General features: G+C 47.2%; 1 protein-coding gene across 2 annotated transcripts in view; it reads right to left on the bottom strand.

Annotated features, from left to right (window-relative positions):
* impg1a (interphotoreceptor matrix proteoglycan 1a) overlaps positions 1 to 14,892 on the bottom strand; it is a 228,407-nt gene that overhangs the window by 93,691 nt on the left and 119,824 nt on the right. For both annotated transcript variants that reach the window (XM_085982056.1, XM_085982057.1), the window contains exons 10-11: positions 12,030 to 12,106; positions 4,754 to 5,951 (exon numbers count right to left, since the gene is read on the bottom strand). In XM_085982056.1, the coding sequence (XP_085838182.1) occupies positions 4,754 to 5,951; positions 12,030 to 12,106 (1,275 nt within the window). The remainder of the gene's footprint in view (positions 1 to 4,753; positions 5,952 to 12,029; positions 12,107 to 14,892) is intronic.

Below are 14,892 nucleotides of genomic sequence, written 5' to 3' on the forward strand. Positions count from 1 at the left end.
GGTGGAGGATCGAACTATCCACGTTCGACTATGATATTATGTACAGGCCGGGAGCCCTTAATGAACCCCCAGACGCCCTATCGTGGGGAATGTGTGCCAGCATTCATACGGACAAATTACAGGGTCTCCACAACGACCTCTGTCACCCAGGGGTCACCCGACTATACCATTTTATAAAGTCCCGCAATCTGCCCCACTCCATCGAGGAGGTCAGGGCAATGACCAGAGCCTGCCGCATCTGTGCGGAATGCAAGCCTCGTTTCTACAGGCCTGACCGTGCACACCTTATCAAAGCCACACGGCCATTCAAGCGCCTAAGTCTGGACTTCAAGGGACCCCTTCCCTCTGCCGACCGTAACGTATACTTCCTCAATATCATTGATGAATATTCCCGCTTCCCCTTCGCCATTCCCTGCCCAGACATGACCAGTGCCACGGTCATCAAGTGTCTCTGTAATCTATTCTGCATGTTTGGCATGCCGAACTACATGCACAGCGATAGGGGGACGTCATTCATGAGTGACGAGCTGCGCCAGTTCTTGCTCTCGAAGGGGATAGCCACTAGCAGAACCACTAGCTACAACCCCCGGGGTAATGGGCAAGTGGAAAGGGAGAATGCTACTGTTTGGAAGGCTGTCACGTTCGCCTTAAAGTCAAAAGGCCTTCCGACCTCCCGCTGGCAGGAAGTCCTCCCAGACGTGCTCCACTCCATAAGGTCTCTGTTATGTACTGCCACTAACGCTACCCCTCACGAAAAGATGTTCGTTTTCCCCCAAAAATCCACCTCGGGCATATCTCTACCCGCATGGCTGACGTCTCCGGGGACAGTACTATTGTGGAAGCACGTGAGAGGCCATATAACGGACCCCCTTGTGGAAAAGGTACAGCTCCTCCATGCAAACCCTCAGTACGCCTATATCGAATACTCTGACGGGTGAGAGGACACTGTTTCCATAAAAGACCTCGCTTCCTCGGGGAGCGGAGAGAACGATGGGAGACTACCCGATGAAGACCTACACTACAAAGAGACAGGACGCCCAGAGGTATCAATACCCAACTTTAACCTGGAGGACACTGCAGATAACCTGGAAGACACTGCGGAGGCCCGGACAGCAGAGGAACCAGAATCCACTCCCCTAGAGGCACCCCAACCGGCTTTGCGCCGATCACTGAGAACTGCAAAACCTCCTGACAGACTCACTTATACCAACTTTTAAGAAACATCACCCCGATGGACTAAATCTATAGAAGGGGTGAATGTAATGAAATCTGTTTGTCTTGATCCTGCATTCATTTTGCACTCATGTATATTACCCTCCCCCACTGTGTATAGTTTCACTTCCTCTTTCCCGACTAACCTGGGAGGTTCCAGGTCTTGGCTCTTGGCTCCGCCCCGACTTCTCTTACATAAAGATCCCAGGATCTGTATGACTCATTCCTGTTAACCCGTTGGCGTGTTGAGATGTTAGCCCTGATCTTAGTGATTAAAAGCCAACTTGTTTAAGTCTATAACTTCTAGTTTTGTGGTTATTGAAGGCCCATCAATGGGCCTGTGCTGGAATGGTCCTGTGCTGGAATGGTCCTGTGCTGGTATGGGCTTGTGGTGGTATGGGCCTGTGCTGATATGGACCTGTGCTGGCATGACCTGTGCTGGTATGGGCCTGTGCTGGTATGGGCCTGTGCTGGTATGGGCCTGAGCTGGTATGGGCCTGTGTTGGCATGGGCCTGTGCTGGTTTGGGCCTGTGCTGATTTGGGCCTGTTTTGGTATGGGCCTGTGCTGGCATGGGCCTGTGTTGGTATGGGCCTGTGCTGGCATGGGCTTGAGCTGGTATAGTCCTGTGCTGGTATGGGCTTGTGCTGGTGTGGACCTATGCTGGTTTGGACCTTTGCTGGTATGGGCCTGCACTGGTATGGGCTTGAGCTGGTTTAGTTCTGTACTGGTTTATTCCTGTGCTGGTATGGGCCTGTGCTGGTATGGGCTGGTGCTGGTATGGGCTTGTGCTGGTATAGACCTGTGCAGTGCTGCTATGGGCCTGCGCTAGTATGGGCCTGTACTGCTATGGGCCTGTGCTGTTATGGGCTTGTGCTGTATGGGCCTGTGCTGGAATGGTCCTGTACTGGAATGGGCCTGTGTTGGTATGGTCATGTGCTGGTATGGACCTGTGCTGGTATGGGCTTGTGCTCGTATGGACCTGTGCTGGTATGGGCCTTTGCTGGTATGGGCCTGTGCTGGTATGGGCCTGTGCTGGTATGGGCCTGTGCTGGTATGGGCCTGTGCTGGTATGGGCCTGTGCTTGTATGGGCCTGTGTTGGTATGGGCCTGTGCTGGTATGGGCCTGTGTTGGTATGGGCCTGTGCTGGCATGGGCTTGAGCTGGTATAGTCCTGTGCTGGTATCGGCTTGTGCTGGTGTGGACCTATGCTGGTTTGGACCTGTGCTGGTATGGGCCTGCACTGGTATAGGCTTGAGTTGGTATGGGCTTGAGCTGGTTTAGTTCTGTTCTGGTTTATTCCTGTGCTGGTATGGGCCTGTGCTGGTATGGGCTTGTGCTGGTATAGTCCTGTGCTGTGCTGCTATGGGCCTGTGCCGTTATGGGCATGTGCTGTATGGGCCTGTGCTGGAATGGTCCTGTACTGGAATGGGCCTGTGTTAGTATGGTCCTGTTCTTTTTTGGACCTGTGCTGGTATGGGCTTGTGCTGGTATGGGCCTGTGCTGGTATGGGACTTTGCTAGTATGGGCTTGAGCCGGTATGGGCTTGTGCTGGTATGGGCCTGTGCTGGTATGGGCCTGTGCTGGTATGGGCTTGAGCTGATATGGGTCATTGCTGGTATGGGCTTGAGCTGGTATTGTCCTGTGCTGGTATGGGCTTGAGCTGTTATTGGCCTGTGCTGTCATGGGCCTTAGCTGGTATAGTCCTTCGCTGGTACGGGCCTGTGTTGGTATGGGCTTGTGCTGATAAAATGCCGTGCTGGTATGGGCCTCTGCTGGTGTCGTCCTGTGCTGGTATAATCCATACAATCCTGTGCTGGTATAATCCTGTGCTGGTATGAGCCTTTGTTGGTATAGTCCTGTGCTGATATGGGCCTGTGCTGATATGGGCCTGTGCAGGTATGGGCCCATGTGCTGATATAGTCCTGTGCTGATATGGGCCTGTGCTGATATGGGCCTGTGCTGATATGGACTTGAGTTTGTATAGACTTGTGCTGGTATGGGACTGTGCTGATGTGAGCCTGTGCTGATGTGAGCCTGTGCTGATATGGGCCTGTGCTGATATGGGCCTGTGCTGATATGCGCCTGTGCTGATATGGGCCTGTGCTGTTAAAGTCATGTGCTTATATAATCCTGTGCTAATATGGGCCTGTACTGATATTTGCCTGTACTGATATTTGCCTGTACTGATATTTGCCTGTACTGATATGGGCCTGTGCTGATATAGTCCTGTGCTGATATAGTCCTGTGCTGATATAGTCCTGTGCTGATATGGGCCTGTGCTGAAATGGGTGTGTGCATATTTAATCCTGTGCCGATATGGGCCTGTGCTGGTATGGGCCTGTGCTGATAAAGTCATGTGCTGATATAGTCCTGTGCTAATATGGGCCTGTACTGATATTTGCCTGTACTGATATTTGCCTGTACTGATATGGGCCTGTGCTTATATGGGCCTGTACTGATATAGTCCTGTGCTGATATGGGCCTGTGCTGATTTGGGGCTGTGCTGATTTGGGGCTGTGCTGATATGGGGCTCTGCTGATATGGGGCTCTGCTGATATGGGCCTGTGCTTATATGGGCCTGTGCTTATATGGGCCTGTGCTGATATGGGCCTGTGCTGATATAGGCCTGTTCTGATATATTCCTGTATTGATATGGTACTGTGCTGATATAGTCCTCTGCTGATATAGTCCTCTGCTGATATGGGCCTCTGCTGATATGGGCCTGTGCTGATATAGTCCTGTGCTGATATGGGCCTGTTCTGATATAGTCCTGTGCTGATATGGGACTGTGCTGATATAGCCCTGTGGTGATATGGGCCTGTGCTGATATGGGCCTGTGCTGATATAGTCCTGTGCTGATATGGGCCTGTTCTGATATGGGCCTGTGCTGGTATGGGCCTGTGCTGATATAGTCCTGTGCTGATATAGTCCTGTGCTGATATGTGCCTGTACTGATATGGGCCTGTGCTTATATGGGCCTGTACTGATATTGTCCTGTGCTGATATGGGCCTGTGCTGGTACGGGCCTGTGCTGATATGGGCCTGTTCTGATATGGGCCTGTTCTGATATGGGCCTGTTCTGATATGGGCCTGTTCTGATATGGGCCTGTTCTGATATGGGCCTGTGCTGGTATGGGCCTGTGCTGGTATGGGCCTGTGCTGGTATGGGCCTGTGCTGGTATGGGTCTGTGCTGGTATGGGTCTGTGCTGGTATGGGCCTGTGCTGGTATGGGCCTGTGCTGGTATGGGCCTGTGCTGGTATGGGTCTGTGCTGGTATGGGTCTGTGCTGGTATGGGCCTGTGCTGGTATGGGCCTGTGCTGGTATGGGCCTGTGCTGGTATGGGCCTGTGCTGGTATGGGCCTGTGCTGGTATGGGTCTGTGCTGGTATGGGCCTGTGCTGGTATGGGCCTGTGCAGGTATGGGCCTCGACTGATATGTTCCTGCCTCTTTCCCCGGATCTTTGAAATAACTAACAATTCCTTTTGTAAGGAGTTTACCTCTTCAACACCAAAGCACTATTCTAAATAACAGACTCACCTTCCATCACACTTATATCAGTTGATTGAGATGTCCAGGCTGTCATTTTTCTGGTATCATCCTCTCCTACATCAACAATTCCATTGTCACCAGCGTTTTCCAGGGAAGGAGTGACCACTATACTGGTGTCCTGGTCCTCTTCCATAGAAGCTCCTGGCACAGTTTTGTCTCCTGCCTCGTGATCGCCAATAAATTGATAGATTGTAGTATGCATGATGCCGCCAGACTGCTCTGCTTTTCCATTGATGTCTGACTCCATGTTTTCCTCATCCGTATGTGGAATGATTTGTTGTATGTAAGGAGGCAAGGTGTTGGTCTGCTGTTGTTCTCTTACTAATTGCTGAACATTTGTATCCAAGTGCAGCTCACGACTGACTGGCTGTGCAGTAGGAGACTCTGTGATACTAACAGCAGTAAAGTCATCTTCAGCCCCCTCGATGATATCCACTTCAGCTGGAGGGGCATGTTCAGGCTGTGTAGCAGAAGCTGTAGTACTAACAGCCTTTTCATCGGCAGTGACCTCCTCTATTTCCTGTGCGTGTTCAGGCTGTGCATTTGGAGGAGAGGTGGTCCTACCAACATCCTCATCTGAAGTAACATCCTCTTCAGTTCCCCCATGAAGATGTACCTCAGTCTCTTGCATGTGTTCAGCCTGTACAGTTGAATAAGCTATGCTCCTAACGGTTTCTTCAGCTGCACTAATAGTTGCTTCAGTCTCCATTATGTGTTCAGACTGTGCTGCAGAAGAAACTGTGACACCAACTATGTCCTCATCGGTCATCTGTTGTATGTCAGGTGGAATTGGGGTGGTCATGATAATCTTCTCTTCTGCAATAATATGCCCACCAGTGATTAAGAGTGCGGTCGTATACGCAGGGCTACTGATCTGGTGTCTACTTTCAGTCACCTCTCCTTCAGACCCAGTCTGTGCCACAGACAATGTGATCTCTTGCTCTAAGAATGATCCCTCTGGGACAGTGGTTGAAGGTTCTGTCACAGACAGGTGACTTGACAAATCAATAGAAAAACTAGTGGTTACAGTTAGGATAGGAAGTATCTGTGTAGCCTGAACTACAATATTGGTTATGGCTTCATTAATAGCTCCATCGAGTTTTCCTTCATTCGGGATGGTTGGAAACCTCTCTACAAAACTGTCCTCCACAAATTCTTCACTCTCGGATGAACTTAAATCATTATCCTAAAAAGAAGGAAACAGATAGATTTTTGGAAAACACATTATTGTTTTGGAGATCATAAATTGCTGCTTGCTACTTTAATTCAAATTAAACTCTGGAACTCTTTCCCTGGATCCTTCTGCCGTGCCACTTTCCACCCTACTGTTCAAACATTTATTCAAAACTCTCCTCTGATTGTGGTTTTGGCTCCCACCGTAGCCCTTTCCACGCCCCCCCTTCTCCCTCCTGCTCTGCATCTGCTAATGTAAAGCTCTTTGCGATGCCTTGCTCGACACGAGGACCATGATAGGAATGTGAACTGGTGCAGGAACCATTGATAACTTTAATGGAGAGACTAGCACTTAAAGAGTACACCACAGTCATGTCTGACTCTAAAGCACGCCTTGTTAAAAAAAGTAGTCTCAAATATATTTTCCATTATTTTATTTATTTTTATAAAAATTAAGATCTTTACTGACTCATGGTTTAGTCCACTTATTGGAGTCATCACAGAGTGCTGTGGCATTTGAGTTGAGAGAGAGTGTGGTAAGTGGGAGAAAAGTCATTTAAGTGTATTTTGTGAATTTTAGTGTGTTAAAAAGTTAATTATTTGAAGTGAGTTTAATTTTTTAAGTGTAAATTAAACTGCTGGGGAGTTTAAACCGGAAGTAGAATCCGGGTAGAAAAGGGGCGGGACTAGTGCGGCTGCGGGCAAGTGGGAGGTGAGGGGGTGTTTTTGCTTTGTTTTGTTCCCCACTCCCAGGCTTAGACAGCACTGCGGAAGTGGAGCAGCGAGACGAGTCAACCAAACAGGCCCCACAGACAGTATTCAAAGAGGAGGTTGGTGATCAGCTGGTTGGTAGGTTTTCTTCCTTCTCTTTTATACCTTTAAGTTGGTATGTCCTATTGAATAGTGGTGTGATATTATCATCTATATCCGGGCAGGGTCTTCATAACTAATAACAAGAAATGTAATTAATTATATAGAATGGAGCAGGTGATGTGTTACTGTTGCGAGATGTGGGAGCTGGTGGACCCCATTGAGGCTCACGGTGATTACATCTGCGACGTGTTTCTGCAAGAGGAACTCCGGCTCCGTATTGAGGTGCTTGAGACCGAGCTTCAGACACTGTGACACATCAGGGAGGGGGAGAAGTTCCTGGACTCTATGTTTCAGGAGGTAGTCACACCTATGAAATTAATTAATTCAGATGTAGTCGGTGGTCAGGGACAGGATGGTGTGACTATGAGTGAGGCAGGTACAGGGATCTAGGAGGCAGTGTTGAAGGAGCCGCAGCCCTTGCTTTTGTCAAACAGTTTTGAGATTCTTTCTCCCTGTGAGGGCGTGAGCGGGGACTGCAGGGAGGATGAGCAACCTGGCCACAGCACCGTGGAACAGGGGGCCATTCAAGTGGGGGGAGTAAAAAGAAATGTTGTAGTGGTAGGGGATAGTATCATTAGGGGGATAGATAGGGTTCTCTGCAGTTGAGAGCGGGAGTCCCGAAGGCTGTGTTGCCTGCCCGGTGCCAGGGTTAAGGACATCTCTTCTGGGCTAGAAAGAAACTTGGAGCGGGAGGGGATGGATCCAGTTGTCATGGTCCATGTTGGTACAAACGACGTAGATAGGACAAGGAAGAAGGTTCTGTTAAAGGAGTATGAACAGCTAGGGGTCAAATTAAAAAACGGAACCTCAAGGGTAATAATCTCTGGATTATTACCTGAGCCACGCGCGAATTTGGCTAGGATAAATAAAATTAGAGAGTTAAATGTGTGCCTCCAAGACTGGTGTGGGAAAAATGGGTTTTGTTTCTTCGGACACTGACACCAGTACTGGTACAAGAGGGAGCTGTTCCGTTGGGACGGACTTCACTTGGTCAGTGCTGGGACTAGAATCCTGGCGAATCCTATAACTAGGGCTGTAGAGAGGGCTTTAAACTAATTAGTGGGGGGGAGGTTTCGAGAGAGCAAATAATAAAAATGACTACGGAGAAGGTCATAGACTTAGGTAGCAGTGGGGGAATTAAAAAACAGAGCGTGTCAGGAAGGGACAGAAGGTATGGAGTAAAAGGTAAAGTAGTAAAAGGGGAAAAAGCAGGAACTAAGTGTCACAAAACATATTTGAAAGTTCTTTATCCGAATACACGTAGCATTCATAACAAAATGGACGAGTTAACGGCACAAATAACTACATATGGGTATGATCTTGTGGCCATTACAGAAACATGGCTACAGGGTGACCATGACTGGGAATTAAATATACCAGGTTATTTAACAATCAGGAAGGACAGGCAGGAAGGAAGGGGAGGTGGGGTGGCTATGTTAATAAAGGAAGGAATCACTGTAATACAGAGAAATGATATTGGGTCAAAGGATCAGGATAGTGAAACAGTTTGGGTGGAGATACGGAATAATAAGGGGAAAAAAACACTAGTGGGCATAGTCTATAGGCCTCCGAACAGTTGCAACTCTGTTGGACGGAGTATTAATCAGGAAATAGTTGAGGCTTGTAATAAGGGAACAGCTATAATTATGGGGGATTTTAACTATCATATTAATTGGACAAATCAAATTGGGCAGGGCAGCCTTGAGGATGAGTTCATTGAGTGTATTAGGGATGGGCTTCTTGAGCAGTATGTAACTGAACCGACCAGGGGGCAAGCAACCTTAGATTTGGTCCTGTGTAATGAGACAGGATTAATTAAAAATGTCCTAGTAAAGGATCCCCTTGGAATGAGTGACCATAACATGGTTGAATTCCATATTCAATTAGAGGGTGAGAAGGTTGGATCTCAAACAAGCGTGCTGAGCTTGAATAAAGGAGACTATGAAGGTATGAGAGCGGAATTGATTAGAGTGGACTGGGAAAATAGATTAAAGGGTAAGACGGTACATGATCAGTGGTGTACATTTAAGGAGTTATTTTACAACTTCCAAAAAAAAAATATTCCACTGAGGGAAAAAAGGGTGTAAAAGAAAAGATAGCCATCCGTGGCTAAGTAAAGTAATTAAGGATAGTATCCGACTAAAAACAAGGGCATATAAGATAGCCAAATCTAGTGGGAGGATAGAAGATTGGGAAGTCTTTAAAAGACAGCAAAAAATAACTAAAATATTGATTTAAGAAAGGGAAGATAGATTATGAAAGTAAATTAGCAAAAAATATAAAAACAGATAGCAAAAGTTTCTATAGTTATATAAAATGAAAAAGGGTGGCTAAAGTAAATGTTGGTTCCTTAGAGGATGAGACCGGGAAATTAATGGTGGGAAACATGGAGATGTCAAAAACGCTGCACAATTATTTTGTATCAGTCTTTACGGTAGAGGACACTAAGAATATCCCAACACTGGACAAACAGGGGGCTCTGGGGGGGAGGAGCTAAATATGATTAAAATCACTAAGGAAGTGGTACTTGGTAAAATAATGGGACTCAAGGCGGATAAATCCCCTGGACCTGATGGCTTACATCCTAGGGTCTTGAGGGAAGTGGCGTTAGGGTTTGTGGATGCATTGGTAATAATTTTCCAACACTCCCTGGACTCAGCAAAGGTCCTGGCAGATTGGAAAACTGCTAATGTAACACCCTTATTTAAAAAGGGTAGTAGGCAGAAGGCTGGAAACTATAGACCTGTTAGCCTAACATCTGTGGTTGGTAAAATTTTAGAGTCCATTATTAAGGAGACAGTAACGGGACATTTGGATAAACATAATTTAATAGGATAAAGTCAGCATGGTTTTATGAAGGGGAAGTCATGTTTGACAAATTTGCTTGAGTTCTTTGAGGAAGTAACATACAGGGTGGATAAAGGGGAACCAGTGGACGTAGTGTATTTAGACTTCCAAAAGGCATTTGACAAGGTGCCACACAAAAGATTATTGCTTAAGATAAAAAATCATGGGATTGGGGGTGATATTCTGGCATGGGTCGAGGATTGGCTATCTGACAGAAAGCAGAGAGTTGGGATAAATGGTTCGTTCTCAGACTGGCAATCAGTAACTAGTGGTGTTCCGCAGGGGTCAGTGCTGGGTCCCCAACTCTTTACAATCTATATGAATGATTTGGAGGAGGGGACCGAGTGTAACATATCAAAGTTTGCAGATGATACAAAGATGGGAAGGAAAGTAGTGAGTGAGGAGGACATAAAAAACCTGCAAAGGGACATAGACAGGCTAAGTAAGTGGGCAGAGATTTGACAGATGGAATACAATACTGGAAAGTGTGAGGTTATGCACTTTGGCAGGAAAAATCATAGAGCAAGTTCTTATCTTAATGGCAAGAAACTGGAAAGTACTGTGGTACAAAGGGATCTGGGGGTCCTGGTGCACGAAACTCAAAAGGTTAGTATGCAGGTGCAGCAAGTGATCAAGAAGGCCAATGGAATGTTGGCTTTTATTGCTAGGGGGATAGAATATAAAAACAGGGAGGTATTGTTGCAGTTGTACAAGGTATTGGTGAGACCGCACCTGGAATACTGCATACAGTTTTGGTGTCCATACTTAAGAAAAGACATACTTGCTCTCGAGTCAGTACAAAGAAGGTTCACTCGGTTAATCCCGGGGATGAGGGGGTGGACATATGAGGAGAGGTTGAGTAGATTGGGACTCTACTCATTGGAGTTCAGAAGAATGAGAGGCGATCTTATTGAAACATATAAGATTGTGAAGGGGCTTGATCGGGTGGATGTGGTGAGGATGTTCCCAATGATGGGTGAAACTAGAACTAGGGGGCATAATCTTAGAATAAGGGGCTGCTCTTTCAAAACTGAGATGAGGAGAAACTTCTTCACTCAGAGGGTAGTAGGTCTGTGGAATTTGCTGCCCCAGAAAGCTGTGGAAGCTACATCATTAAATAAATTAAAAACAGAAATAGACAGTTTCTTAGAAGTAAAGGGAATTTAGGGGTTACGGGGAGCGGGCAGGAAATTGGACATGAGTCTATGTTCGGAACGGTCATGGCCCTGTGGGTAACGAAGCGGGCCCGGGGGCCGTGTAGCCTGGTTCTGCTCCTACTTCTTGTGTTCTAATTATGTGTTAGATTTCAGGAGATGGTTCTATTCCTGTTCCTGGCTGGGTGGAGATCACCTTTTACAGAAGGTAAGTACTGTAGAAAACATAGGGACAGTGATCTCCTGGACGAGTTTCGATCGCCGAGATGGGTCGGAGAGGAATTTCCCAGATTTTTTTCTCCCAAATTGGCCATTGGGTTTTTTGTCTGGTTTTTCGCCTCTCCCAGGAGATCACATGGGTTCGGGAGGGATGTAGAGTGATAGTAGATTTGAGGTTAGGATCAGATCAGCCATGATCTTATTGAATGGTGGAGCAGGCTTGAGGGGCCGATTGGCCTACTCCTGCTCCTATTTCTTATGTTCTTATGTTCTCCAGTTCTCGTGTCTTGAGATGCTGAGGTCTCCTGTTTAATAGGCTCAGCCCACCTTTCCCCCCTTTATTATCAGAGTATATCTAAGCTGCTTGCAGCATTTTAAAAGTTATTTAAACATCCAACCATAAAGCAAAATAACAACAAATTGACTGTTGTTTTCTGACTGATCTGCCTTAACTAACCAGTGCTGATTAGCATTGCTCCAGTTTGATTGTCCAGGCTCATCCTAATCCTAAACTAACAGCTTCCAGTTTCTGTACTGTGAAGATTATGGGCAAATATTCGGCTTTACCTCCTGGGTGTTAAGCATTGCATGGGCAGAACACAGAGAGGAAAATCTGGCGGGTGGATGACCTGCCTGTAACAGAAGCCATCTGATTTTCCTTGCAGTGGGTTGTGTAAGGAGTGTCTGAACCTCCCCACCAGATTTTCCTCTCTGCGCTCTGCCCTGATAATGACACAAATCCGAGAATTGGTAGGTGCAGGCGTTGGAGAAATGTCCCAATATTGGTACCATGCCAAGCATCTGTGCCAGTCAATCCATAGTTGGCATAGTGGCAAATGGACACATAGCTCACAAAGGAATGGAGGGACACTGTGTAAAAGTGGCACTCAGGAACTGATGTGTACTAGATACAATAAGCGCTGTTGGTTCAATGAAAACCCTATCTCATCAACACTAAAACTCTGTCAAAAAAATGAATAGGATGCAAGTCACAGTACCGGTTTGGTGGGAGTTGGAGCCAAGCTGGGAACCAGTTGGTCGAGATCTTCGGAGGCTGCAGAAAGAACATTCGTTTCTGGGGGGGAAAAAATTAATATTCTGTGTCATAAAACTTAAATGACATCATTTAGAAATATCGAGTTCAGAAATTCTTCTTTAATTTAAATTCAGAAATTCTTTAAATTCAAAATTTCAGAGAAGCCTCTTTACCCAGAGAGTGGTGAGAATGTGGAACTTGCTACCATGGAGTGGTTGAGGTGAATAGCATAGATGCATTTAAGGAGAAGCCAGATAAGCACATGAGGGAGAAAGGAGTAGAAGGATATCTTGATTGGGTGAGATGAAGAGGGATGGGAGGAGGGTGGTGTGGAGCATAAAGACCAACATGGGCCAGTTGGGCCAAATGGCTTTTTTCTGTGTTGTAAAATACGTTAACTCCCGTCTACTGAATAGTGCAAACAAATTTAAATACCAGGCATTTGTAATGATATCAGCAAATAGTGATGTTATTTGCCTGTTTGATTATCATGCCTTACCAGCATATTTGCATGTATTGATTACTTATGCCTGAGCAGCCGAGGGCATGTGACAGGGACAAGCAGTTCAGTTTTAGTTTTGCTTTAGATGGATTTCAAGCATGGTGTCTCCTGTAAGGCTGTTAACTTGTGGAACAAGCTTTAGATTAAAAGACATTGGCCGAGAAATTCAGTGCCCTTAGCGCCGATTTTGCGGCGCTAGAGGGCCTAGCGCTGCAATTGGCGCCGGCGCCGAAATTGCCTGGGGCCCTTCCGCCGCGGTAGACCGGTAGCGCTGCGCCGGCACCGATGACGTCATCGGTGTGCGCAGCGTCCCGGTTGCCATGCCGACGGGCCCCAGCGCCGAAATTCAGTTGCGGCCGCCTCGCCCGTGGCAGCCGCAACTAAGACTCTGGCAACAGAGTCTTACATGACTTTGCGCCGGCGCATTAAAGGCCCCGCGGCGGCCGGCCGCTTTCCCGCCGGCCGCCTGGCCGCAGCTCCCTCCCCGGACTTCCCCCCCCCCCCCCCGGAACAGAAGCAAGCCCGGCACTTGTCCGAGGTGCCGGGCTCATTTTTAAAAAGATTTTCGCGGGCCGCGGCCGGGTGCAGGCAGCTCCTCCTTAAGGGAAGGAGGAGGCCTGCACTTCCCGAACCTGCCGCACCGCAGCGGGCGCCGCAGCGCCGGAATAGCGCCGAAATTCAGCGCGTTGCGCCAGTTTTCAGGCGCAAACAGCTCTCAGCAACGCCGGCAGCCGTTTGGGCGCAGAACTATTGAATTTTGGGCCCGACCAGCGCGACTTAGCTCCGGCACTAACTTCCGGCGCTAAAGCCCTGGCTGCGCCAAAACTCAATTTCTAGGCCATTCTCTTTCATAAATGTCTCGTCATGGAACCCACAAAGAAATCAATACAGCATTAAGTGTCAGATTCAAGCATGGGTCAGATATACTTTGGATTATTGCAAAGTAAAGCTCCCTCTACTTTACTACAACAATGCTCATTGGTCACAATCTCCCCTTAATGTGGCAAAACACGTATGTTTGCGTTTGATAACCCATGCTAGTTATAAGTTCAGTGTGACATTCTCCATTTTCCTCATTAACTATCCTTGTGGCTTGCCTGAAAGAGAATGACAATTTAGTGCCAATCAGAGCTGTACAATGAGCAGTTCTGTGCTGTGGACTAATGGCCATGGGAAGTAGGTGCACACAGCTTTTAAAGTCATTTTAATGAGAATGCTTACAGCTGGCAGAGAGGGAAATATCAGCCTGGCCTGGATTCAACTTGAGATTCTAATGCTCTCCATCACTCAGTCAGTCATACCCAGTATTGCTTAATGCTGCTCTAATGAGATGAATTTCCTGTTAATATGAACTGAATAAACCCACCTCAACAGAATTGTTTGATGTTTCAAAATTGTACAACGATTGAAAGAAATGGCAATACTTAAATCTAACTTGAAAAGCATATTGCGAGAAAAATGAAGCACTATTGCATATGATGGATTATTTATTGGCTTCTTTGCTTCTCATCACAGCACACATAGGATTAAAGCCAATTACTGCTAGCTGTCTCTGCAGGCTGCAGAGAATACATATTATGGTCTGGGATGCCAAAGACATTGATATGCGTGGATCAATTGCTGCCACTGGGGTCCAGCCTCGTAGACCACTTAAAGCTTTTGCAACTGATCAATGAGTCAAGTCATTCTATTCAATTCTAAGCCTTATGTGGGGCTGTATGCTGCACATGTTTGGCAGCTGTAGTTCATAGAATAGTACAGCACAGAAGGAGGCCATTCGTCCATTGAGTCTACGCCGACTCTTTCGAAGAGCAATCCAGTTATCATAGTCATAGAGTCATAGAGTTTTACAGCACAGAAAGAGGCCCTTCGGCCCATCGTGTCTGCGCCGCCCATCCATCCCTGTCCAGTCTAATCCCATTTTCCAGCATTTGGTCCATAGCCTTGTATGCAATGGCATTTCAAGTGCTCATCCAAATGCTTCTTGAATGTTGTGAGGGTTCCTGCCTCTACCACCCTTTCAGGCATTGAGTTCCACATTCCAACCACCCTCTGGGTGAAAAAGTTCCTCCTCAAATCCCCTCTAAATCTCCTGCCCCTTACCCTGAATCTATGCCCCCTTGTTATTGACCCCCCTACTAAGGGGAAAAGTTCCTCTTTATCTGCCCTATCTATGCCCCTCATCATTTTGTACACCTCAATCAGGTCCCCCCTCAGCCTTCTTTGCTCCAAGGAAAACAACCCCAGCCTGTCCAGCCTCTCTTCATAGCTGAGGCGCTCCATCCCAGGTAACATCCTGGTGAATCTTCTCTGCACCCTCTCC

This window comes from Somniosus microcephalus, chromosome 3, assembly GCF_052327205.1.
Source record: "Somniosus microcephalus isolate GS21.2 chromosome 3, FLI_Smic_1.0, whole genome shotgun sequence".
In the NCBI taxonomy this organism is placed as follows: domain Eukaryota; kingdom Metazoa; phylum Chordata; class Chondrichthyes; order Squaliformes; family Somniosidae; genus Somniosus; species Somniosus microcephalus.